The sequence below is a fragment of the Podarcis vaucheri genome (genome assembly GCF_965113315.1).
Source record: "Podarcis vaucheri genome assembly, chromosome: 10".
NCBI classification, from domain to species: Eukaryota; Metazoa; Chordata; class Lepidosauria; order Squamata; family Lacertidae; genus Podarcis; species Podarcis vaucheri.
The window spans coordinates 74,381,881-74,407,268 of NC_138748.1; the positions used below are offsets into that span (position 1 = coordinate 74,381,881).

The window sequence follows — 25,388 nt, forward strand, 5'->3', positions numbered from 1 at the left end:
GGGATATTGTGTACGGGTGGCATGGCTACATAGGCTATGACAAGGTTAAATCCCGCAAAGGATTTTTAAATCACATTGTGAGAAGGGCATTATATGAAGTATGGGAGAGGAGTAAAAAATCAGTAGTAACCAAAACACCATGGTGGCTGTCACCAATGGAATCTATGTCAGTTCACAGGATGAATATGAACTGGCTAACATATAAGGATTTAGTAGAGGAAACAAGTAGTGATCCAAAAATAAAGGGCCTAAGTGAATTGAAACAGAAGGGAATAACCTGGCTGGAGTATTATCAATTAAAAGCCGCCCTTGAAAAGGATAAAAGAACCAAAAGATTTGACAGAAAAAATCCTATCTGGAGAAGGATATTTTATATAATAATCAAAAGACACTTTCTAAAATGTACAAACTACTTTTGAATTGGCAAAGAAAGGAGAAAAATATCAAAGAAATTACAGTAAAATGGGAGAGGGACCGGGGACATACGATCAAACCCAATATTTAGAACGAATTATGGACTAAAAATATAAAATTCACAGCTGGTTTCCTTATAAGGGAAAATCTTATGAAAATGTACTATAGGTGGTACCTGACCCCTGTAAAACTTGCAAAAATAAATAAATCAAATAATAACAAGTGCTGGCGATGTAAGGAACAGATAGGAACATACTACCATATGTGGTGGTCCTGTCTAGAGATACAAAGATTTTGGAACATGATTTATGAAGAGATAAAGAGATTGATAAAAACTACATTTAGCAAGAATTTTTACTCTAAGACTGCCTTTCAAATCAAGTGGTTGCCCCCGTTTCCACCTCTAGATCTTCATGAATCACCTGCACAGTCCCACTGACCTCAGGAGGTCCATGTGGACCATTATGGGAGACCCAGGTCTACATCCTTTCCAGGGACTGTGGTCTGGGTCAGTCAGAGAACTAGTGGCAAGGCTTGGTGCTTGGGGTCAGCTGAATGGGTGCTCAGGGAAGCTCCTGTTCTTCGAGATGGACCTCCCTCTACATGCCTCGCATTGCATTGAGAGAGCAGGAGAAGCAGAAGGAAAGCAGCTGGCAGATGGGAATCCCAGGCGGAAACACCCACCCCAATGGTGCTTTATAATGATGACGTGCTGCCTGATCTCGAGCCCGTCTTCTGACTATCCTAAAGTGACACTGAAAAGCAGGACATACCTGTACTTAGTCGTAGATAGCCGTGTTGGTCTGACACAGATGAAGTAAGAAAGAATGGTCCAGTAGCACCTTAGGGACCAACTAAGTTTGTTCTAGGTATAAGCTTTCGTGTGCATGCACACTTCTTCATATAGTGGAGGGTAGTGGGAGATGGTAGTAGGAGTACCTTCTGAGAAAAACCCCAGCCCACCCTCCCACGATATACATGGGTCTGGTGACATCTGTTTCGCTGTATCTGAAGAAGTGTGCATGCACACAAAAGCTTATACTCAGAAGAATCTTAGTTGGTCTCTAAGGTGCTACTGGACTTTTTTTATTATTATTATTTCAACTGCGTCAGACCAACACGGCTACCTACCTGAATCTAGATGTCATGGGGTGTTGGGGAGCTGTAGTTCTCCTTTGGTGGGGGACATGTCCTGCACCTTCTGGGGACATTTTTCCACCCTTGGTCCCCACTCTGCACTCAGCTCTCACCTGTGGCTTCCAGAAGCTGTCAGCATGCAACAGGGGTTCAAGCAACGGCTTCCACCGGCCAGCTAAACCAGGTGAGGAAAGCTGATGGGTCTCAAATCCTTGGGGGGCTGGGGAATTCTGCTGCACCTGAAGTCAAGCCCTGGTGGATGGAGAGGAGGAGAACAACCGTGAATCCCACAGTCCAGAAGGCAGATTCTGCCCGTGCGGAAGAGGAAAGTGAAGGGCAGATGGGGCACGTCCACCTGGAGGCTTGTTATCTAGTCCCAGGGTTACTCTGACATTGAATTATATATAAATTACAGTATTGAAATGTGCCTGCTCCCACTTCATATTCTGATATTACTCTACTCTGTTTGTCTGTTTCTTGCTTGAGTGCTGTTTTGATATGCTAAGTCAGGGTTTTACTGTGAGTTACATTTTTGCTATTTTTTGCATCCTGTTATGCTTATCTGTCTTCAGTAATAAATTTCTCAGCTGAATTATTTTTTTTCTGCCTCTGAGTGTTTTTTCCTACTCTGTTAACTATACATCGATCATTATGGAGGAGCAAGATCTGCAGCTTAAAGCCCTCAACAGCCTCGGCCCTGTGGACCTGAAGGAGCATCTTCATCCCCATTGCTCAGTCTGGACAGGGAGGTCCGCCTCCGAGGGTCTTCTGCTGGTTCCCTTGCTGTTAGAAGTGAAGTTCCCGGGAACCAGGCAGAGGGCCTCCTGCCCCATGGAATGCCCTCCCTTCAGAGGGCATGGAAACAGGCAACCATCTGACATTTAGAAGACAGCTGGGTGTCGTTGTGGGTTAAACCACATAGCCTAGGACTTCCTGATCAGAAGGTTGGTGATTCGAATCCCCGCGACAGGGTGAGCTCCTGTTGCTCGGTCCCTGCTCCTGCCAACCTAGCATATCGAAAACACATCAAAGTGCAAGTAGATAAATAGGTACCACTCTGGTGGGAAGGTAAACGGCGTTTCCGTGCATTGCTCTGCTTCGCCAGAAGCGGCTTAGTCATGCTGGCCACATGACCTGGAAGCTGTACGCCGGCTACCTTGGCCAGTGAAGCGAGATGAGCGCTGCAACCCCAGAGTCGGCCACAACTGGACCTAGTGGTCAGGGGTCCCTTTACCTTTACCTATATGTACTGTAAGCTGCCCAGAGTGGCTGGGGGAAGATACTAATACTAGAACTTCTACAGTCGAACCTCGGGTTACAGATGCTTCAGGTTACAGAATCTGCTAACCCAGAAATATTACCTTGGGTTAAGAACTTTGCTTCAGGATGAGAACAGAAATCGCACGGCAGCAGCAGGAGGCCCCATTAGCTAAAGTGGTGTTTCAGGTTAAGAACAGTTTCAGATTAAGAACGTAGCTGCAGAATGAATTCAGTTCTTAACCCGAGGTACCACTGTACTATTATTATTATCATGTGATTTTTTTGTAGTTATTTTGGAATTCGTACTGCAATATCAGCTCACGGAAAGTTATGGGTGGAGAAAATCACAGGGTTGCCGTAAACTATAATCCCACCCACAAACTCTCATTCACATACAGTCTGTAAATTTGGGAATGTCACACACCTCACCTGTGCTAATACTGGCAGTCTTTGGCCTGCACAGGCACACCCGGTGTGTAGAGCCTCCAGCCACAGGCACTGTCTGTCATGAAAATGGGTCCTTTGACTGGGAAGATTCATGCAGTCGCTGTCATCAGATGCTGATGGGTTGTATCTCAGCTTGTCAGTCACTCTGACATTGCCTACAAAGAATAAGGGGAACAGAAATGCTTTTGAGGTGCAACTTCTATATGAATCCTGAGAGCCATTCCATGGACTCTGCACCCCTGTTTCTGATGACAGGTGTAAATTATCCTCATCCTCAGTGAACCATGCAGTGGAAAAGAGACTTAAAGATGGAAGCCTGGGAGAGAGGAAAAGGTTTCTGGCTGCTTCCTGGGTGGGATTGCGGAAACCAAGAGCCGCTTCTGAGAAGGCCCCTCCTCTCCCCTCTTCCTCTGGGGATTTCCTCTCCTCTCCAGGGGACCAATGGTTGGACTGGGCAGAATCGCTGCGTCTGGACAGGGCAGGGGCTTATGGGGGCTTATGGGGTGGGAAGAGAATGGAGCTTGCAGGAAGGAAGGGGGGTCAGGACCCCCACTTTCCTGGGCGGGAGGGCGAAGCCAAGGCGGCCCCTTCGAAGATTGCCCAAGGAAGCTACGATTGAGACGCCCCCCCAAAAAAACTGGTCTTCCTATCTCCCCCCCCAGTGCTCCTCTTCCCTTTCCCCTCTCTCTCTTCCGCAGTTTCCCCTGCACTCTAGCGCGACTGACACCTCGCCCTGCGCGCCCCATCTCTCCATCCTAGGGCCCCCCCAACGGGAGCAAGGGAGGGACGGGTGGGTCTCTATCCAGGCGCCTCCCGCACCCCTTAACCCTTTCTGGTCCGCTTCTTCGCGCCCCAGGGAGTCCTCGTGGGTGGGCGCCCCATCTCCGCCCCTTTGCAGCACGCGTGCCGGGATCGAGGCCCCACGGAAGGCGCTTGGGGAGCTGGCGGGGTCTCTGGGTCCTTTTCTCCCCTCCCCCCCGACCCCTTTACCTCTTTATCCTCGCTCCCGAGTCTCCTTTCCTGCAACATCCACTGGGGGGGGGTCCCCTGCCTCCTCCCTCCCCTTTCCGAAAGCGCCCCCCCCCTAGAGCTACGGGGCAGAGCAGCAATCCGGAGTGGAAGCTCCACTTCCGGAAGAAGCAGGCAGGGTGGGAGGGGGCTCACCCCCCCCACATTCCCGGAACAGAAGCCGGATTGGAGGAGGAGGAGGAGGAAGGGGTGGGATGTTTGGGGGCGGGATCTGGGGTTGTGGGGGCGGGGTGAGAGGAGGATGTGCCGGGAGGGGAGGGAAAGGATTGAGGGGGGGGGAAGAAGGTTTCCCCCCTCCCCTCTTCGTTCTGGATCAGGAGAGCGGGGGAGGGGCTGATCCCGGAGATCCAGCTGCCAAGTGGGTCCCGTCCCGCCTACAAGTTTTGCATTGCAACATCCTCCCCCACCCCACCCCACGAGCTTAGATCCCTCCGTGTTTTAGGTCTTGGTGCTGTTCAAACCAGGAATGGAGGGGGGCAGCTATACGACCCCCCCCAAATCCCAGCTCCCCACCCCAGCCTCGGACTCAGGTCAGGACAAGGACCGTGGACACAGGCCCCGTCCCTGCACAACAGCCAAGAGGCTCAGAGAAGCAGCCGATACAATTGGAGCCAGAAGAGGATTCCAAAATCTGAGGGCTCCCTTGGACCAGAAACAAGGAGACCAGCCAGGAAGAGGAGAGCAAAAGAGCAGCCGGTCGGCTTGGTCTTGATTGAAGACTGTCACCACAGGACTCCCACCTGCCACCAGGTGGAACAAGAGGGAAGCCCCCAACAAAAGAAGACCCCAACTTTTATTAGCTGCTAATCCCCCATGCTACTCCCCCAAGACTACATCATGACTGCATCATTGACCCATCACAAAGAGGAGGGGTTGAGGGAGGAGTTGTGGTGGTAACCTGAGTGTCTTGTCGAGAGCCAGTGTAGTGTAGTGATTAAAAATCGTAGATTCGTAATCTGGGGAACCGGGTTTGCTTCCTCGCTCCTCCACATGCAGCTGCTGGGTAACCTTGGGCCAGTCACACTTCTCTGCAGTCTCTCAGCCTCACTCACCTCACAGAGTGTTTGTTGGGGGGGGGGAGGAAGGGAAAGGAGAATGTTAGCCGCTTTGAGACTCCCGAAGGGGAGTGATAAAGCGGGATATCAAATCTAAACTCCTCCTCTTCTTCTTCTTGTCACCTGTCCGGTTCCTCCTTTCCTCTCCCCATGATTACATTCCTGAGGACAAAGAGGAGTTCCTGCAACACATGAATCCCAATCCCAAAGAAGGGCAGTGCCAAAGAATGCTCCATCTATCGTACAATTGCGCTCATTTCACACGCTAGCAATGTTATTCTTAAAATTCTACAAGGCAGGCTTAAGCAGTATGTGGACCGAGAACTCCCAGAAGTGCAAGCTGGATTTAGAAGAGGCAGAGGAACCAGAGACCAAATTGCAAATGTGCTGAATTATGGAGAAATCTAGAAAACATTTACTTCTGCTTCATTGACTACAGCAAACGATGGCAAGTTCTTAAAGAAATGGGAGTGCCTGATCACCTCATCTGTCTATCTCTGTGTGGGACAAGAAATCTCTATGTGGGACAAGAAGCTACTGTTAGAACTGGATATGGAACAACTGATTGGTTCAAAATTGGGAAAGGAGTAGGACAAGGCTGTATATTGTCTCCCTGCTTATTTAACGTAGATGCAGAATTCATCATGCAAAAGGCTGGACTGGATGAATCCTGTAATAAAAAAATTAAGGTTGATACGGAAGGGGGGCATGTTTGTCAACCCCCTTCCCAGAAGCCTTCAGAGGGTTTGAGGCGATGACCTCAAGGGCGCCCGGCCCTTCAAGGACCCCTCAGCCCCCTCACTCTTTTGCACTAAGCACCACGTGAAACCCAAGCCCCAAAATAAAGTGCCCTTTCCCTGGGTAGACCGGAGGAGCTAGTAGCGTATTTTATGAATGAACAGACTATCTGCCTAAGGGAGTGTCCTGACCAATCAGCCTGCACAGAGCGCAGCCTCCAGCCAATCAAGACAATGCATTTGGTCTGCAGTGTCAGCTCTTGCAGGCCTCATTCACCTTCTGACAAGCTGTTGACAGCTCCCTGCGGGGAGAACAATGGACTGACACCTCATATCCTTGCTAAGCCCATCAAAATTGATACAATGTATCAATTCGCTTCCCAAATGAGCTGCCACTGTTTCAAAGGGGTAAAAAAATACAAAAATTCATAGAAAATCACCTGTACCACCGATTCTCTTGCTTTCAATGCCAAACTGCTCAAGTTCCTCAGGACTTCAAGACTGCCCAGTACCTTCCATAATCCCTCAAGCAGGAGGTCACGGTCACGTACACCCAGGAAAGACCTCATTGATGCCAAATCACCCAGTCTAGCCCTTCCTCCAGGCTCGGCCGGGTGACAGACTGTGCAAACTAAGACCCCATTGTTCTCTTACCACCGGTACTCAGAATGTGCTTTTCAATACATGTTCGAACTCTGCATGTTTCCCCTTCCCTCCTCCATATGTTAATCCTGTAGAACCCACCCCTTTTCTGATGTAATCGTGATGTGACAATGATGTAGTGATGATGCTTTTGAACTGTATCTGGGGTAATGGTGGGAAGTTTTGAAAGTTCATGTCACCCCATCCTCGGGGTTCAATCTCGCCTTGAACCTGTTGCGCAATAAACATGGATCTTCTCCAACTTGCTTCGGTCACTGGCTGCGCTCCTTTTGTTCCGCAGGGACCTGCAGACTCAGTCAGACAAGCTAGGTGGCAGAGCAGCCTCACACCTAGATTTTCTGTAACAATGTCTTATATATATAATAAATATTCATAAATGTACCAACCAAGCACATACATAGATATGTAGACCACATGTCTGGAGTAGCACAGGAAGACCGTCGTGAAACCATTTAGACTCCCAAACTGACCAAACGTCAGTCTATCATAAAAATGGGTCCTTTGACTGGGAAGATTCATGCAGTCGCTGTCATGGGATGCTGAAGGATTGTATCTCAGCTTGTCAGTCACTCTGACACTGCCTTCAAAGAATAAGAGGAACAGAAATGTTTTCGAGGTGCAACTTCTCTATCAGCCCTGAGAGCCATTCCATGGACACTGCACCCCTGTTTCTGATGACAGGTGTACATTATCCTCACCCTCAGGAGAAAAGACAATAAAGATGGAAGCCTGAGAGAGAGGAAAAGGTTTCTGGCTGCTTCCTGGGTGGGATTGCGGAAACAAAGAGCCGCTTCTGAGAAGGCCTCAAGCAACCTGCACAAGCAACCCCAAACCCCATTACACCCATTCTGACTGAAGACCATTCCGCACTCCATACATTGAAATGGTTTCTCCCCTGTATGAGTCCGTTGATGTTTCCTAAGGCATCGACTATTACTAAAACTCTTTCAACATTCAATGCATTTATATGGTTTCTCCCCTGTGTGAGTCCGTTGGTGTAATTTCAGACTTCCATTCTGACTGAAGACCTTTCCACACTCTATGCATTTAAATGGTATCTCCCCTGTGTGTGTCTGTTGAGGTGTTCTAAGGTCTCCACTCTGACTGAAGCTCTTTCCACACTCCAAACATGTAAATGGTTTCTCCCCTGTGTGAGTCCGTTGATGTCTTCTAAGGCTTGTATTACAACGGAAACTCTTTCCACACTCCATACATTTATATGGTTTCTCCCCTGTGTGTTTGAACTAAAGTATTGTCCAAGCCAAGAAAATCTCGCAGACGGTTTTACAAAAGCTTTGAGTCCGCAATCTCATAAATGTTTCTGTTCAGGTTTAAATTTGAATTAAGGTTGGTACAGCTCAGTGTTACGAGCGAGAGGGGGTGTTGGTATTAAAGGGTTAAGAAGCTCTAATCAGGACGCTCTAATCACTGAGCAGCTGGAGGTCGTTAGGCTTCCAGGAATGTGAGTTTGTATAAATAGTCAACTCACTCGTGTGTTTGCCCCTCCCTTCCCCTTCCTTTTCTTTGGAGTGTGTTTGCTGAAATGTGTGATTCTTCACCAGGGTTTTTTGTTTTGTGTAAATAAACCTTTTATTTGAGTTCCAAACCGCTTGCTCCAAGATTCCTTTATTGAAAAGATGCTGACTCTCCAGCCCTTCTTGAGCCGCTGTGCGAAAAGCTCTGCTGTAATGGGACATTGTTGCATCGGAAGCGCACTGGACATCTGATTAGCATTAAACTAATTAAAGTTTAATCTCAGCTGCAGAAAAAACATGGTCCCCTCTTTATTTTCGACTCTCTAGGGTGCAGGAATTTAACCTTAATTATTTACATTTTTTGTTTAACCCGCAAGAAAAAAGGGCTTTTTCTCTGCCTATGTTCAAGTCTAATCCTCCTAACCTCCTTTGGGGCAGGTTTGTGGGTTTGGCAGAAGGAGATAGGATCTGCCCATGCGATGCCCACCTGGTGGAAACTCTAGCTCACATGGCCCTTAAATGCAAAATCTATGATGATCTTTGCCAACAATTTTTAGACCACCTATGCATTCCAACATGGAAACCAGAGAAGGAGGTTGTACACTTCTTATTCCAGGGGAGAGACCAGCAGCTCCCCAAGACAGTAGCTAAGTTCCTCTATTTGATTTTTTGTCGCCAAAGTACACTACATCATGCATGCTTGAGTAGAGCAACTCCAGGGCATGGGCCAAGTAGCAGCAGGGTAGGGGCCACGTGCAGAGCAAGTCCCACACTGAGGTCAAAAACGCACACAGAGGCAGCAGGACTTCTTCAGTAATAGTTTACTGAGCTTTCAAAGCATACAGTTCTCACTGGGTCCCCAGTGAGGCACAAAACTTAGCTCCTGAGAGCAAATCCAGTTTCAGCAGTAAAAAAATACAGCATGCAGGATATCTAAGTCAGGCACACAAACCGGCAGTAGGGAGCAAGGGAGGAAAGAGGCTGGAAGGACACAGGGCAATGTGTTTTGTCAGGGAATGGTCTGAAGATGAATATTCTCCTTTTCCTCACTCCTTCTCCTTTTTTAAATTTCAAACCCAAAAAGAAACAAAGTACAAGCATCAAATTCAAAATCCATATTCGTATTTTAACACAAGCTTATTACATAGGTAAAGGAAAAGGGACCCCTGACCATTAGGTCCAGCTGTGGATGACTCTGGGGTTGCGGCGCTCATCTCACTTTACTGGCCGAGGGAGCCGGCGTACAGCTTCCGGGTCATGTGGCCAGCATGACTAAGCCACTTCTGGCGAACCAGAGCAGCGCCGTTTACCTTCCCGCTGGAGTGGTACCTATTTATCTACTTGCACTTTGATGTGCTTTCGAACTGCTAGGTTGGCAGGAGCAGGGACCGAGAAACGGGAGCTCACCCCATCGCGCGGATTCGAACCGCTGAGCTTCTGATTGGCAAGTCCTACGCTCTGTGGTTTAACCCACAGCACCACCCGCGTCCCTAAGCCTATTACATAGATTACCTAAATTAAAATATACATAATCACTCTAGGCTTCCTTTTGCTATATGTAAATGAAACACAGTTTTAAAAATTATATTATAAATAATATTATAGATTCGCACAGGCCCCCCCACTCCCCTTCACCCATGTGTGATCTCAGTATTTTACTTCTTCCATCTTGTTGTGTTGTTATAGTTTAATAATTATTCAATTAATTCTATTGCTCTTTTCTTGCTTACCCCTGCATGTTTTACCCATTATCTATTCCTATTTCAATTCCAGAACAATATTTTTTCATGTATTCCTTCACACCATCCCACTCCTTGATTATTCTCTGATTTGAGTTGCCTCTAATAAGTGCCGTCAATTTTGCCATTTCTACAAACTCGCAGTTCGTTTTGCCATTCTAATAATGATGAGTTTTCTCCCCCTTCCAATTCTTTGCGATCAGTATTTTGGCCGCTGCAGTTGCGTAAAGGAATACATTTTTCTTCTCTCTGGGGATGTCATTAGATATTAGGCCTAACTAAAAGCCTCTGGTAAATGAAATCTTAAATCATTTTTTCCATTTCTCAAAGCAATCAACTTTGCCTATTATCGTTAGCATTTGAAAAAGAAACATTAACTTTGGCAGGATATTCATTTTAATCACTGAAATTCACCTCCTTATTGATAACTTTAACCTTTACCAAATCTCTAATTGATTTTTAACTTCTTTCCAGGTCTTATTATAATTATCTTCAAACAAATTGATATTTTTCATTGCTTCAAATTCTTTTTGCTCTGTTCGTCCATATTCTTGATAAATTGCTCTTAATCCAGTTGATATCCTTGTTCCCACTTCCATCTTTTCAATTATCTTCTCCACAAACCTCCAGGATACCTTATCGAAGGCTTTCTCAGCACCCACAAAAACAGATGCAGCCTTCTTCCCTGGGTTCCAGTCAAGATATTCAATAGCCTCAATCACAAGTCTCACATTATTGCTCATCTTCCTTCCCGGTAAGAATCCTGTCTGATCTTGGCTAATGACTTTGTTCAACACTGTTTTTAATCTCTGGACCAACATGTCCGCATATATCTTGTAGTCATTATTAAGTAAAGATATTGGTCTATCATTATTTATATTTTCTTTGTTCTTGTCTTGTTTAGGGTTTACTGTTATATGTGCTAATTGCCATGACTCCGGGATTCTTCCTTCCGCCATTATTTTATTTATGAGTACTTTCAGCGAAGTAGCTACTACTTCGCTGAAGTAGTGTGGTGAAGAGAGCCAGTGTGGTGTAGTGGTTAAGAGCAGTAGTCTCGTAATCTGGGGAACCGGGTTCGCGTCTCCGCTCCTCCACATGCAGCTGCTGGGTGACCTTGGGCCAGTCACACTTCTTTGAAGTCTCTCAGCCCCACTCACCTCACAGAGGGTTTGTTGTGGGGGAGGAAGGGAAAGGAGAATGTTAGCCGCTTTGAGACTCCTGAAGGGGAGTGAAAGGCGGGATATCAAATCCAAATCCAAACTCTACTTCATATTTTTTTAATGCAAGGCGGAAAGGGCATCCGGGCCCAGCGACTTCCCCAACTTCACTTTGGAAATAGCCTGCTGTACTTCCATCATAGAAACTGGGGCATTTAGATATGCATTTTTTTCTATTCCCACTCTGGGTAAGTCTTTCCCCTGCAGATAATTTTTTATATCTTCTTCTGTTTCCTTGCCTATATTACATAATTTTTTGAAGTGGTTGATAAAACACTTGTTTATTTCTACTCGTTTTCTCACCGTCTTTGATTTTATCTATTAATCTCTCTTTCTGTCTCTTCTTCAGTTGCCATGCCAGTATTTTGCTGGGCCTATTTGCAAATTCAAAGGATCTCTGTTTCATCCATCTTACGTTATTTTGGATTTCAATGCTTAACAACTACGAGAATTGTGTTTGTAATAACTTGATTTTTGGTGCTACCTTTTTATTTTTTGGTTCCTTCGCTAGTATTTTGTCATTGCTCGCTATTTCTTCTCTTAACTGCTCTAAGTTCCTCTCATAAGCTCTCTTTTCCCCTGCATTTTGCTGTATGTAGAAGCCTCTAAGAAATGCTTTACTGGCACCCCAAATTATTCTTATATCAGTGTCTTGTGATTTATTGATTTCAAAGAATTATTTCAACAATTCTTGTGCTTTAATCACCAGATTTTCATCGTTTAATAAATTCTCATTTAATTGCCATCTTTTATTACCCTTTTGTTTATTTTCTAATTCTAATATCACTGGATTATGACCTGTTATTGTCCTTTGGTGAATCTCTGTTTTTTTAAATTTCTATTATTAAATTATTTGAGATCTAGATTGCATAAATTCTCCCTGACGATTGTTAGGCTTCTGAAAAGAGTGTGAACTGTTTCTCCGGTGGATTTTTATCTCTCCATGCATCCCTTAGGTTTAAGCTGTCCACCATTTGAAAAAATGTATGTGGTAGTCTCTCTTTTCTAGATATTCTATCGCTTTCTCTCCCGTCCATTTCTAATGAAGGGACTCCATTGAGGTCCCCCACCTTAAGGGGGGAATCCATTCTCAGGCCAATCAGCTTTCCTCAGAAGAGGAGCTGGAGGGGGGAAAGTCATCCCCTTCGTTTCCAGTGGTCTCAGAAGGAGGGAGAGACACAGACACAGAGCAGATTAGAGAGGAATTACCTAGCTACAAGAAAATGACAAGAGAAACAGACTCAGCTGGCCCTGAAGCAGGAAGACAGATTTCCTCTGAGTTCATTGCCGTGAAGAAGAGTGGACTCTGAGAGGAACATGTCCCACACTCCATACATCTAAATGGATTCTCCCGCTTGAATGTCTGATATTTCTTAAACATTACATTATAGCTAAAGGACTTTCTGCAATCCTTCCATTTAAAGTTATTGATGGTATGTAGGGTGTCAACTGTTAAAGTTCTTCCTGGCCACGAGTTTGGTGATGTAGGACTTCCACAAGGACTGAGCCTCAATATACTTTCCTGACGTTTATGTGGCTTGTCTTTTGTGTGAGTTTGTTGATCTATATCAAGGGTTCCACTCTGACTGAAGCTTCTTCCACATACCATACATTTAAATGGTTTCTCCCCTGTGTGAGTCCGCTGGTGTAATTTAAGGTCTCCATTCTGACTGAAGCTCTTTCCGCACTAAAGTTATTTAAATGGTTTTCCCCCTGTGTGAGTCCGTTGATGTCTTCTAAGCATTGCATTGAAACTGAAGCACTTCCCACACTCCACACATTTATATGGTTTCTCCCCTGTGTGAGTCCGTTGATGTATATTGAGGTGTCCACTCTGACTGAAGCTCTTTCCACACTCCATACATTTATATGGTTTCTCTCCTGTGTAAATCTGTTGATGTCTTCTGAGGGTTTCAATGGAACTGAATCTCTTTCCGCATTCCATGCATTCTTATGGTTTCTCCCCTGTGTGTGTCCATTGATGTGTTTTAAGGTCTCCATTCTGACTGAAGCTCTTTCCACACTCAATACATTTAAATGGTTTCCCCCCTGCCTGTGTGAGTCAGTTGATGACTTCTATAGCCTGAATCGTAACTGAAGCTCTTTCCGCATTCCATGCATTTATATGGTTTCTCCCCTGTGTGAATCCGTTGATGTCTTCTAAGGCTTCCACTATCATTAAAGCTCTTTCCACACTCAATGCATTTAAATGGTTTTTCCCCTGTGTGAGTCCGTTGATGTATTCTAAGGGTTCCAAGCCGACTGAAGCTCTTTCCACACTCCATACATCCATATGGTTTCTCCTCTGTGTGTGTCTGTTGATGTGATCTAAGTCCTGCATCGAAACTGAAGCTCTTGCCACATTCCATACATTTATATGGTTTCTCCCCTGTGTGAATCCGTTGATGTTTTTTAAGGTCTGCATTCTGACTGAAGCTCTTTCCGCACTCAATACATCTAAATGGTTTTTCCCCTGTGTGAGTCCGTTGATGCATATTGCGGTGTCCACTCTGACTGAAGCTCTTTCCACACTCCATACATTTATATGGTTTTTCGCCAGTGTGAGTTCGCTGGTGTAATTTAAGGTCTGCATTCTGACTGAAGCTCTTCCCACACTCCCTGCATTCATATGGTTTCTCCCCTGTGTGACTCTGGTGATGTTTACTGAGGTGTCCACTCTTACTGAAGCTCTTTCCACACTCCATACATTTATATGGTTTTTCACCCATGTGAGTCCGTAGATGTGAACTTAAATGTCCACTCCAACTGAAGCTTTTTCCACACTCCATGCATTTAAAAGGTTTTTCACCTGTGTGAGTCCGTAGATGTGCACTTAAGTGTCCACTCTGACGGAAGCTTTTTCCGCACTCCATGCATTTAAATGGTTTTTCCCCTGTGTGAGTCCGCTGGTATATATTGAGGAGTCCTTTTAGACTGAAGTTCTTCCCACACTCCCTGCATTGGAATCCTTTCTTGCCCTTGTGAGTCCGCTGATGTGTTCTAAGTTTTCTACTATCAGTGAAACTTTTCCCACTCTCCATACCTTTAAATGTTTTCTCCCCTCTTGGAGTCATTGATGTGAGCTATGTGTGCTCATTCAATGAAGCATATCCCACATTTCACACATTTTAATTTCTATTCCAAATGAAACGAAAGGTGCCCCATTCCTTGGAATTCTGAATGTCTTCTCCATCACCTTCTTCAGAGTGGGAGGAAAGGAAATCCTGTTTGGGTTACATGAAAGAGAACAAAGCGAAAGAGAACACATCAAGTGCCATTAGCCCCTTCTCTTATTTCAACATCTCCTACATTCCCCCGCCTCCTACCCATGTTCCCAATTTTTTGGAAATGAAAAAGCAATGCCATCAAATGATAGTAATGCATCACCACCTTTCATAATCCTCAATCATTGTTAATAAAGCAGCATGATCTTGGAATACAGCCTTTTCAAATCAATTGTTTCCTCACAGAAAAGGCAGCTGCTCTCTGTCCATGAACAGGCCCTCTCTTTCTCCGGTCCATCGTTCCTTTGGACATTCCCCATCCTCTGCATCATAATCCTTCATCCACCTCTAGATGTTTATGAATCACCTGCACAGTCCCAATGGCCACAGGAGGTCCATGTGGACTATTATGTGAGACCCTGGTCTACATCTTTTCCAGGGACTGTGGTCTGGGTCAGTCAGAGAATTAGTGAGAAGGCTTGGTGCTTGGGGTCAGCTGAATGGGTGCTCAGGGAAGCTCCTGTTCTTGGAGATGGACCTCTGTCTACATGCCTCACATTGCATTGAGAGAGCAGGAGAAGCAGAAGGAAAGGAGATGGCAAATGGGAATCCCAATGGTTCTTTATAATGATGATGTGCTGCCTGATCTCAAGCCCCTCTTCTGACACAAGACTACCCTAATCTGGCACTGACAAAGCTGGATATTCAAGGCAAAGGGATAACTGTACTTATCCCTTCATCCTTGAATATGTAGTGTTGATTTACTGATGGCCTGATGTTGTGATATTTCCAGAGACATGAATTTATTCCTTATCTGTCTCAAATATTTGGGTACCTTTGGCGGGGGAAATGTCATGTACCTTATGGGGTAATTTATCCAGCATTGGTCCCCACCCTGCAGTCAGCTCTCTCATGTGGCTTCCAGAAGCTGTCAACAGGGGCCACAATCCCAGGAATCGCTTCAACCAGCCGGCAAAACCAGGTGAGGATAGTTGATGGGTCTCAAATCCTTGGTGGGTTGGGGATTTCTGCTGCAGGTGAAGGCAGACCCTGGTGGATGGAGAGGAGGAGAACAGTGAATCCCACAGTCCAGAAGGGAGATTCTGCCCATTCTGCAGAGGAAAGTGAAGGGCCAATGGGATCGTCAACCGGGAAAGGAAGCCCATCGAGATGGAAAACTCTGGTCCTAAACCTTCACTGCCTCATGAGTTATGTTCAGGAGAAGAAAAGGCTATGGAGGGAAACCCACACAAATCCAGAGTGGAGTCTCTAAGACGGTTGGATGGTGTCCTGCACACCTTCTTCATTCAACTCCTGCAGCCAAGCTGGTGCCAAACATACTGCTCTGCTTTCCTTGGTCCTTTTTCCTTGGTCTCAGCTGGGCTGAGAAGGGGGTCTGGTTGTCTAGGCAGCCCAGGACCCCCAAACACCCTGCCCAGGCTGGCAGTGCTACAAACACAGCAGTTTCAAGTGGGGAGATGGGCTCAGAGCTGTGTATCAAAGTCTCTACAATGTGGAACAAGAGAAACAGGAAAAAAAATTACATTATAAAGGTAAAGGTAAAGAGACCCCTGACCATTAGGTCCACTCGTGACCGACTCTGGGGTTGCGGCGCTCATCTCGCTTTATTGGCCGAGGGAACAGGCATACAGCTTCCAGGTCATGTTGCCAGCATGACTGAGCCGCTTCTGGCGAACCAGAGCAGGGCATGGAAACGCTGCTTACCTTCCTGCTGGAGAGGTACCTATTTATCTACTTGCACTTTGACGTTCTTTCGAACTGCTAGGTTGGCAGGAGCAGGGACCGAACAGCGGGAGCTCACCGCATCACGAGGATTCGAACCACCGACCTTCTGATTGGCAAGTCCTAGGCTCTGTGGTTTAAGCCACAGCGCCACCCGCACCCCATATTTACATCATACGGCACTGTAAAAGTATTCAAAATATTTGTTTTTCGAAGAAAAGACCACAATGTATCATGTGGCCCCTTCAAAGCTAATGAAAGTCTTGTGTCTGGAGCTTTTGGGGGTGCAGGACCAGGAAAGCTTCTGCCACCATGATCCTTCCAATGGGGATTCAGGCCTCATCATGGGACTGAAATTGCCCTGGCTGATTATCTCCAATGGGATAGATATTGAGAGGAAAGCTGTTTCCTGGTTCTGCTGGATCTCTCAGCGGCTTTGGAGACCTTTGGCCATGGTGTCCTTCTGGACCCTCTAGGGGAGCTGGGGGCCCTGTTATGCAGTGGTTCCCCTCCTTCCTCCTGGGCCATGCCCAGAGATTGGTGTTCAGACTCCTGGATGCTTACTTGTGGGGTGCCCCAGGGCTCCATTCTCACCCCCCCTATGCTTTTTACTATCTATATGAAGCTGCTGGGAAAGATCATCAGGGGGTTTGGGCTGGGTGTTCACCAGTATGTGGATGATGCCCAGCTCTTCCTCTCTTTTAAATTGAAACTAGTGAAGATGGTGAATGCCCTGTGTGGCTGTCTGGAGGTGGTTGGAGGATGGATGGTGGGTAACACATTGAGGTTGAATCCTGACAAGACAGAAATACTGTCCCTGGGGGAGGTTGGGGGCCTTCCTGGTCCTGATGGGGTAACTGTGCCCCTGAAGGACCAGGTGCGCAGCCTGGGAGTCATTTTGGACTCCCAGCTGTCCATGGAGGCGCAGATCAATTCTGTGTCCAGGGCAGCTGTCTGGCAGCTCCATCTGGTACACAGGATGAGACCCAACTAGCCTGCAGACTGTCTGGCCAGAGTGGTGCATGCTCTGGTTATCTCCTGCTTGGAGTACTGCCAGCTGCTCTACATGGGGCTACCTTTGAAGGTGACTCTGCAACTAATCCAGAATGGGGGAGCTAGACTAGTTACTGGGAGCAGCCACTAAGACCACATAACACTATTTCTAAAGTATGTTCCCTGGCTCCCAGCGCATTTCCGAGCACAATTCAAACTGTTGGTGCTGACTTTTAAAGTGTCTGTGGGATGTGAAACACAAGAGCAGTCACAAGTACAACACAAGTACAACATCCCTAGACTGGAAATAAAAGGGGATGTCTGGATCAGCCAGTCAGAACTTCCAGTTTCTCCTAGGCTGGGACAGACTTCTTCTGCATGGGACTAGAGGTGGGTGCAACCTCACCTGCCCAGGTAACAAAAGAGCAGGACTGGTCAGCCACTCTCTCTCTGATTACATTTGTCGAAGAAGCAACATCTGCTTAGCCTAAGATGCTTTCTTGGGCTGTCTCCTTATGGGATAGTTTCCAGGTGTACGTAACTTTTGTAACTTAAGTCTGCCTTCTGGGATCCATTTATGAACAGAATGTGTGAGTAAACTCTTTTTATACTTTTATAGAAGACTGTGTCGTGTCTTATCTTTTTATGAGGGACTAAAGGGGAAATTACCAAGGAAACTTATTTTAGAGGCTTTAGCGAGCCTGAGCAAATGCATCCACTGTAAGTTTAAAAAGGGGAATGTTACTCTGCTAAATTGTACAACTTGTTAGCACAAGTTGGAAAGGATATAATCAAACAATATTTCCTCTCCTGCATCCCTGAACATTCCCACAGTGCCATGGTTGCATTTTTCAGGCATAGAAAAGTACGGATGTAATGTATAGCGAAAATTCCCAACCTATTGGTTCAAGAAGGTTCTGGTAGTTTTACTCTGTATGATTCAAAGCTGGTGTTTTCTCTAGATCATGGGGAGGCAAACTAAGGTCCGGGGGTATAAATACGATGACGATGATGATGATCTCGTGGGGGGGTTAGTTATCTTGGAGCTCGTACTGCTATATCAGCTCATAAAATGTTATGGGTGGAGAAAATCACAGGGTTGCCATAAACTATAATCCCACCCAGGAAATCTCATTCATATACATTCTGTAAATTTGGGGAGGTCACACACCTCACCTGTGCTAATACTGGCAGTCTCTGGCCTCCACAGGCAAACCCTGTGTGTAGAGCCTCCAGCCACAGGCACTGTCTATCATGAAAATGGCCCCTTTGACTGGGAAGATTCATGCAGTCGCTGTCATCGGATGATGAAGGATTGTATCTCAGCTTGTCAGTCACACTGCCTACAAAGAATAAGAGGAACAGAAATGCTTTGGAGGTGCAACTTCTGTATCAATCCTGAGCGCCATTCCATGGACTCTGCACCCCTGTTTCTGATGACAGGTGTACATTATCCTCATCCTCAGGGGAAAAGACATTAAAGATGGAAGCCTGAGAGAGAGGAAAAGGTTTCTGGCTGCTTTCTGGGTGGGATTGCGGAAGCCAAGAGCCGCTTTTGAGAAGGCCTCCTCCCTCCCCTCTTCCTCTGGGGATTTCCTCTCCTCTCCAGGGGACCAGAGGTTGGACTGGGCAGGTCAGAAGAAGAAGAAGAAGAAGAAGAGTTTGGATTTGATATCCCACCTGTCACTCCCCTTCAGGAGTCTCAAAGCGGCTAACAATCTCCTTTTCCCTTCCTCCCCCACAACAAACACTCTGTGAGGTGAGTGGGGCTGAGAGACTTCACAGAAGTGTGACTGGCCCAAGGTCACCCAGCAGCTGCATGTGGAGGAGCGGAGACACGAACCCGGTTTCCCAGATTACGTGACTACCGCTCTTAACCACTACACCACACTGGCTCTCAGGTCAGGGGCTTATGGGGTGGAAAGAGGGTGGAAAGGGGATGGAGCTTGCAGGAAGGGGTGGGGGTGGGGGAACTGGACCCCCCAGTTTCCAGGGATCCCTCTGGTCGTCTTGAAGGGATGGCCGATTCTTGGGTGGGAGGGAGAAGCCAATGCGGCCCCTCCAGAGATCCCCAGGGGGCGCCAACATGGAGAAGTCTCCCCAAAGACTGGTTTCCTATCTCTCCCTCCCCCAATGCTGCCCTTCCCTGCCCCAGGGATGCTCCCCCTCCCCACTTCCTCGATTCCCTCCCTCTGTCCCAGAGTCTCCCCTGCACCCAGAGGCCCCGCACCCCTTGGCGCGGCTCACCCCTCGCCCTGCGACCCCCATTTCTCCGTCCAGAAGGGCCCCCCAAGACGAGCAGGGGAGGGACAGGGGGGTCTCTATCCAGGCGTCCCTCACTCCCATTAACCCTTTCATGGCCCACCTCTCTCCGCGCGGAACCCACAGCGCCCCAGGGATGCCTAAGCGGGGGAAACGGGACGAGGGCGCTTCGCTGGGATCCCCTGGGCGGGCGGTGCATGTCCGCCCCTGCCAAGGCACCCAAGGGGCCAAGGAAAGCCCCCTTAGCGCAGGGATCCAGGCCCCACGGAAGGCGCCTGGGGGAGCTGGCGGGGGTCTCTGAATCCTTTTCTCCCGTCTCCCCTTTCCCCTCCCCCGCGACCCCTTTACCTCTTTGTCCTCGCTCCCGATTCTCCTTTTCTTTCCCGCAACATCCAGGGGGGTGGATTTACCTGCCGCCCCTCCTCCCCTTTCCTGAAGCGCCCCCCCCCCGAGCTACGGCGCAGAGCAGCAATCCGGCGCAGAAACTCCACGTCCGGGAGAAGCAGGCAGGTTGGGAGGGGGGCTCTCTCCGCTCATTCCGGAAACAGAAGCCGGATTGCGGGGAGGAGGAAGAGGTGCGACATAGGGGGGGGGGGGTTGAGGATTTTGGGGGCGGCGTGAAAGCAGGTTGTGCCGGGAAGGCAGGGAAAGAATTGTTTGCGGGGGAGAGAAAAAGGTTTTTCCCCTCCTCACTTACTTCTGGGGATCAGGAGAACGCGGGAGGGGCTGATCCTGGCAATCCAGCTGCAAAGTGGGGTCCCCCCTACAATGTTTACATTGCAAAATCCTTCCCTCCCCCCACCCACGCCATGATCTTAGATCCATTCCATGTTTTTGGTATTTGTGCACATTGAGCAGCGGGTTGGACTCTGTGACTCCTGTGTTACGGAAAAAATAGGGCTTGGGCTTCTGCACACACACACACCCCAACACAATTCCTCCCTTGTGTCTCCGTCAGAGGTAACACAATGCGGCCAGGAAGAAAGCAAGGCAGCTGTTGATCTGTTTGCGCGCAGAGGCCCCCCCCCCCCATGCGAGGAGTGAAGCAGCCCAGAACTAAAGCGCGTTGCAATTTGTACACCCTCAAATAATCGCCCCCCCCCCGGTCACAGAGAGAGCACCCGAAAAACATCCCCGGTTGCGTCACAAAATGAGTTGTACATGGAAATCAGATCAGACTCCTAGTTCGTGTTTTGGCAACATGACAAGTCTGTCAACCGGGATGCCTGACGATTCCTGCTCGCTGCCTTTTCCTGGCCAGCCTGAGAGATCACTGGAAAGGGAGGATTTCTTGACTCCAGAATCCATCACCGCAGACCCGTTTCATTCAAGCATAGAGATCTGCTCTTTGGACCAGTCTGCTTGCATGGGGATCACCAATGGATCATATGGATCACCATGGATTATTCATGATGTCATACCCGTTTCACGGAGGGGGCGGGGGCTCAGGAAAAATCTCTTGCCACGTGACTGGGGGAGTCTGGAGGCTGACGGGGGTCAGACAGGGCTGCTGTTTTGCTCTCCTTACTATTTCAGCTCCGGGTTTCCTGGCAGAAGTTACATTTCATCAAGAAATGGGTGGATTCATTGAGGAAACGGGGCTACGTTTCAAAGAGGCAAACGTGTATACTTTGTTACCATTCTGTGAGTTGTATTGCAAAGGCCATTTGCAGAAAGGCTCCTATTGTATCACCTGCGGCTACATGTTTTGATCTTTTTGCGGAAATGTTTTCCTCGGGCTGAGACCATTAAGGGCTTTCAAGGTCAGCACCAACACTTTGAATGGTGCTCAGAAACGGACCTGGAGCCCATGAAGATTTCTTAGGACCCTTGTTCAGGGGCCAGCTGTTAGGGGGCCTTTCAGCTGCTGTCCAAAACTGAAGGTATCCCTTGCCGGAAGTATTCCATAAACCTTTCCTCCTCCGCCTTCTCGGGATGCAATTGCTGCGCGATGCTCCGGCTCTCGGGAGAGGCGTGAGTTGAGTGAGCTCGGCTTGCCAAGGGTTAAACGGAAACGAGCTGGATTCCTAGAGAGGAAAGTAAGACGGGGGGGGGGCAGGGTCCTCCAGAGCGAAAGCCCAATCCCTCCCTTTCCTGCAAGAAGTCGAGGTTGTCCGCAGATGGAAACATTCAGACATGAAATATACCCTGGTCCCTAAAACCTCACTGGTGCAAGGAAGGAAGGAAGGAAGGAAGGAAGGAAGGAAGGAAGGAAGGAAGGCAGAGAAGAGAAAGCGCTTCCTCTAGCAGGGCAGAATAAAACCTATGGAACTGCCTCCCACAAGAACTCCCAGGAAAGCTTTGTTTAACGTCTGGATAAGATATAAAGACTTGTTGGAAAATAAAACCCCAAGGTGGCTGTCACCAATGGAAGCAAAAGCTTTGAAAAGGCTCAATATGGAGGCCAAATGGCCGACATATTGTGAAATTTTAGAACAAGAAGGAGATAAATTGAAATTGCAGAGTTATGAAAAACTAAAAAACAAAGTGAGAGATTGGCTCCATTATTATCAGATAATGGAGGCATATAAACTGGACAAGAAAATTGGCTTCCAGGTGGAAAAGTCAAAATTAGAAACAGAACTGTTAGAACCCAAAACTAAGAATCTAAGAATGTATAACTTGCTGTTGAAATGGAATACTCAGGATGAAACAGTGAAATCTGCTATGATTAAATGGGCACAAGATGTTGGACATAATATCATGTTTGCTGACTGGGAACAGTTGTGGACCACCGGTATGAAATTTACAGCATGTAATGCCTTGAGAGAGAATATTATGAAAATGATCTATAGGTGGTACATGACCCCAGTCAAGCTTGCAAAAATCTATCATTTGCCCGATAATAAATGTTGGAAATGTAAAGAAACTGAAGGTACATTCTTTCACCTTTGGTGGACGTGCCCAAGGATTAAGGCTTTCTGGGAAATGATATATAATGAACTGAAAAAGGTATTTAAATATACCTTCCTGAAGAAACCAGAGGCCTTTCCCCTGGCATTGTCGGCCAATTGGTGCCAAAGAAGGATAGAACTTTCTTTATGTATGCTACAACAGCAGCAAGAATACTCATTGCAAAGTATTGGAAGACACAAGATCTACCCACTCTGGAAGAATGGCAGATGAAGGTGATCAACTACATGGAACTGGCAGAAATGACTAGCAGAATCCGAGACCAGGGAGAAGAGTCGGTGAAAGAAGACTGGAAGAAATTTAAAGACTATTTACAGAAATATTGCAAAATTAATGAATGTTAGAAGGATGTTGGATTGAAACTAAGTGGTTTCCAGCTGTAATGCTTTAAGAGATACGAAAAAAGGTCCATAAAAGTTTAATGATAAGGATTTGCTGAATTAATGAACTGAATTGCAATACAAAGAAGGGAAGTATGAGGAGGTCTGAGGAAATAAGGGTATGGAATTTATGTTAATGAAAATTAATGTGTGTTTTTATAAGTGTTCGTTATTTTGTATACAGTTACAGATAGGTAGCCGTGTTGGTCTGCCATAGCCAAAGCAAAAAAATTCCTTCCAGTAGCACCTTAAACTCCAACTAAGTTAGTTCTTGGTATGAGCTTTCGTGTGCATGCACACTTCTTCAGATACACAGGTGCTACTGGAAGGAATTTTTTTGCGTTATTTTGTATGTTTGTCTTTCTGTTGTTATTTGTAGTTTAAATTTTTTAATAAATATCTTATAAAAAAAACTGTGGAACTCCCTCCCACAAGAGGCAGAAGCCACCAATAAAGGTGGTTTAAAAAAGGAGGAGGCCAATCCGTGGAGGAGGAGGAGGACAGGGTGATGGGTGGCTCCTCTGCCCTGTCTCCTCTATAGGAGGGAGCCCTCTGGCCTGATCCTGCAGGGCTCATTTTCTCCTCCAGTGCTTAGTGTTGGGATGCAGCCAAGGAATTGGGGGCAAATGGCAGCCCCCCAGCTGTGCTGGGCTTTCTCCAGTCCTTGGATCAGCATGAAACTGCAACCCGAGCTTCAGCAGTCTTCAGAAGCTGGGCACGCGCACTCAGCAGAGTAAACGCACAGCAGAAGTGGCAGGAGAGGCATGTGTGAGCAGATTTACAAGCAGTTTATTCAGAACACATCAGGACAAAGGAATCATATCTGCTCTCCTTCATGTCCAAAGCAAGACAGCACCCCACCTGAAGCACCACTTTAGCTAATGAGGCCTCCTGCTGCTGCCACACCGCCGGAGCAAGATTTCTGTTCTCATCCTGAAGCAAAGTACTTAACCCAAAGTACTATTTCTGGGTTAGCAGAGTCTGTAACCTGGAGTGACTGTAACCTGAAGGGTCTGTAACCCAAGGTACCACTGTACTCTCATAGAAAGGTGAGTCCTACTTTATTTGCTTTTGAGTGCACACAGATGCACCCGTCTTGCATGCTTGAGTAAAGCAACTCCAGGGCAGGAGGAGAGTAGGGGCCACGTGTAGAGCAAGTCCCACACTGAGGTCAAAAACACACACAGAGGCAGCAGGACTTCTTCAGTAATAATTTACTGAGCCTTCAAAGCATACAGTTCTCACTGGGTCTCCAGTGAGGCACAAAACTTAGCTCCTGAGAGGAAATCCAGTTTCAGCTGTAAAAAAATACACCACATAGGATATCTAAGTCAGGGACACAAAACCGGCAGAAGGGAGCAAGGGAGGAAAGAGGCTGGAAGGACACAGGGCAATGGATGTGTGTCTTTCGCTTCCTGTCGTCTGGGAGAGAAGTCAGCAATTCAGCATCTGCAGGGGCTTCACAAAGCAAAGCTTCCTGCTGGCTGCTTCCAGGCAAATGAGCATCCCAGAAACACACACTGTGATCTGTGGGGTGTTGCCATATCAATTGTTTTTGAAAGGTTATCACGATGTGGTCTAGAAACCAGTTTGGAACAATATATCGCCCAGCTTTAATCCTCACTGACCCCCAGCAAAACAGATAAACCCTCACCCCTTCTCTATTGAAAGGTACTTTACATCTTAGATTATAATCACATTGTTTGACATTGCCTTCAATATTTCATTACTATACAGTTTTACACATAAATTCCAGAACTTGTTGTTGTTGTTTAGTCGTTTAGTCGTGTCCGACTCTTCGTGACCCCATGGACCAGAGCACGCCAGGCACTTCTGTCCTCCACTGCCTCCCGCAGTTTGATCAGACTCATGCTGGTAGCTTCAAGAACACCATCCAACCCTCTCATTCTCTGTCGTCCCCTTCTCCTTGTGCCCTCCATCTTTCCAGAACTACACATACACAAAATGTATTAAAGACTGATTTCCTGTCGAGTTCATTTCTGTGAAGAAAAAAGTGGACTCTGAGAGGAAGATGTCCCACACTCCAGACACCAAAATGGGATCTTCCATGTGAGAGTCCCTGGATGTTCCTTAAACATTCCATTGTAAATAAAGCACTTTTGCAATCTTTTCATTTAAACTGCTTCTCCTCTCTGAGTTTGTGGATGGTTTGAAGGGTTTCAGTTCCTAAAGTTCTTCCTGTCCGTGAGTCTGTTGATTTAGAACTTCCACTAGGACTCAACCTCTATCTACTTTCCTGATATTTATAAGGTTTGTGTTTTGTGTGAGTTTGTTGACATAAATCAAGGGTTCCTCTCTGACTGAAGCTCCTTCCACAGTCCATACATTTAAATGGTTTCTCTGCTGTGTGTCTGCTGATGTCTTCTAAGGTTTCCATTATCACTGAAGGTCTTTCCGCACTCTATACATTTAAATGGTTTTTCCTCTGTGTGAGTCCGTTGATGTGTTCTAAGGCTTCCATTATCACTAAAGCTCATTCCACACTCTATACATTTAGGTGGTTTCTCCCCTGTGTGAATCCGATGGTGTAATTTAAAGTCTCCATTCTGACTGAAGCACTTTCTGCTCTCCAAGCATTTAAATGGTTTCTCCCCAAGCCAAACGGAGGACATAGATGATGCCTTCCTGGAACAGATGGCCAAGCATGCAAAAGGAAGGGAGATAGTAGTAATGGGG

At 46.8% G+C, this 25,388-nt stretch overlaps 3 protein-coding genes and 2 long non-coding RNA genes across 14 annotated transcripts in view; 2 read left to right on the forward strand and 3 right to left on the reverse strand.

Moving 5' to 3' along the window:
* LOC309541263 (uncharacterized protein) overlaps positions 1 to 25,388 on the reverse strand; it is a 225,739-nt gene that overhangs the window by 117,285 nt on the left and 83,066 nt on the right. The window lies entirely within an intron of this gene.
* Positions 1 to 25,388, forward strand: part of LOC309541504 — a 146,244-nt gene that overhangs the window by 34,041 nt on the left and 86,815 nt on the right. The window lies entirely within an intron of this gene.
* LOC309541341 (uncharacterized protein) overlaps positions 1 to 25,388 on the reverse strand; it is a 129,310-nt gene that overhangs the window by 9,307 nt on the left and 94,615 nt on the right. For 4 of the 9 annotated variants that reach the window (XM_082239123.1, XM_082239119.1, XM_082239118.1 and 1 more), the window contains exon 2: positions 1,665 to 1,803. The gene's annotated coding sequence lies outside the window, so the exon portion shown is untranslated. Of the gene's footprint in view, positions 1 to 1,664; positions 2,426 to 3,235; positions 3,414 to 4,248; positions 4,425 to 18,312; positions 18,474 to 19,746; positions 19,981 to 25,388 lie in introns of those variants that run through there. The other 5 variants (XM_082239120.1, XM_082239117.1, XM_082239122.1 and 2 more) reach the window with 5 other exon arrangements.
* Positions 5,784 to 6,993, forward strand: LOC309541535. Its single transcript, XR_014223804.1, has 2 exons — positions 5,784 to 6,879; positions 6,912 to 6,993. It is a non-coding gene; the product is annotated as an uncharacterized lncRNA (long non-coding RNA).
* The window catches only part of LOC309541380 (uncharacterized protein), a 124,438-nt gene continuing 110,379 nt past the window's right edge, over positions 11,330 to 25,388 (reverse strand). The window contains exon 3 of one of the 2 annotated variants that reach the window (XR_014223708.1): positions 11,330 to 12,684. Coding sequence is in view for 1 of the 2 variants with exons in the window: in XM_082239203.1 (XP_082095329.1) it covers positions 13,210 to 14,250 (1,041 nt within the window). In the remaining variant the exon portion in view is untranslated. Of the gene's footprint in view, positions 12,685 to 12,752; positions 14,401 to 25,388 lie in introns of those variants that run through there. The other variant, XM_082239203.1, reaches the window with a different exon arrangement.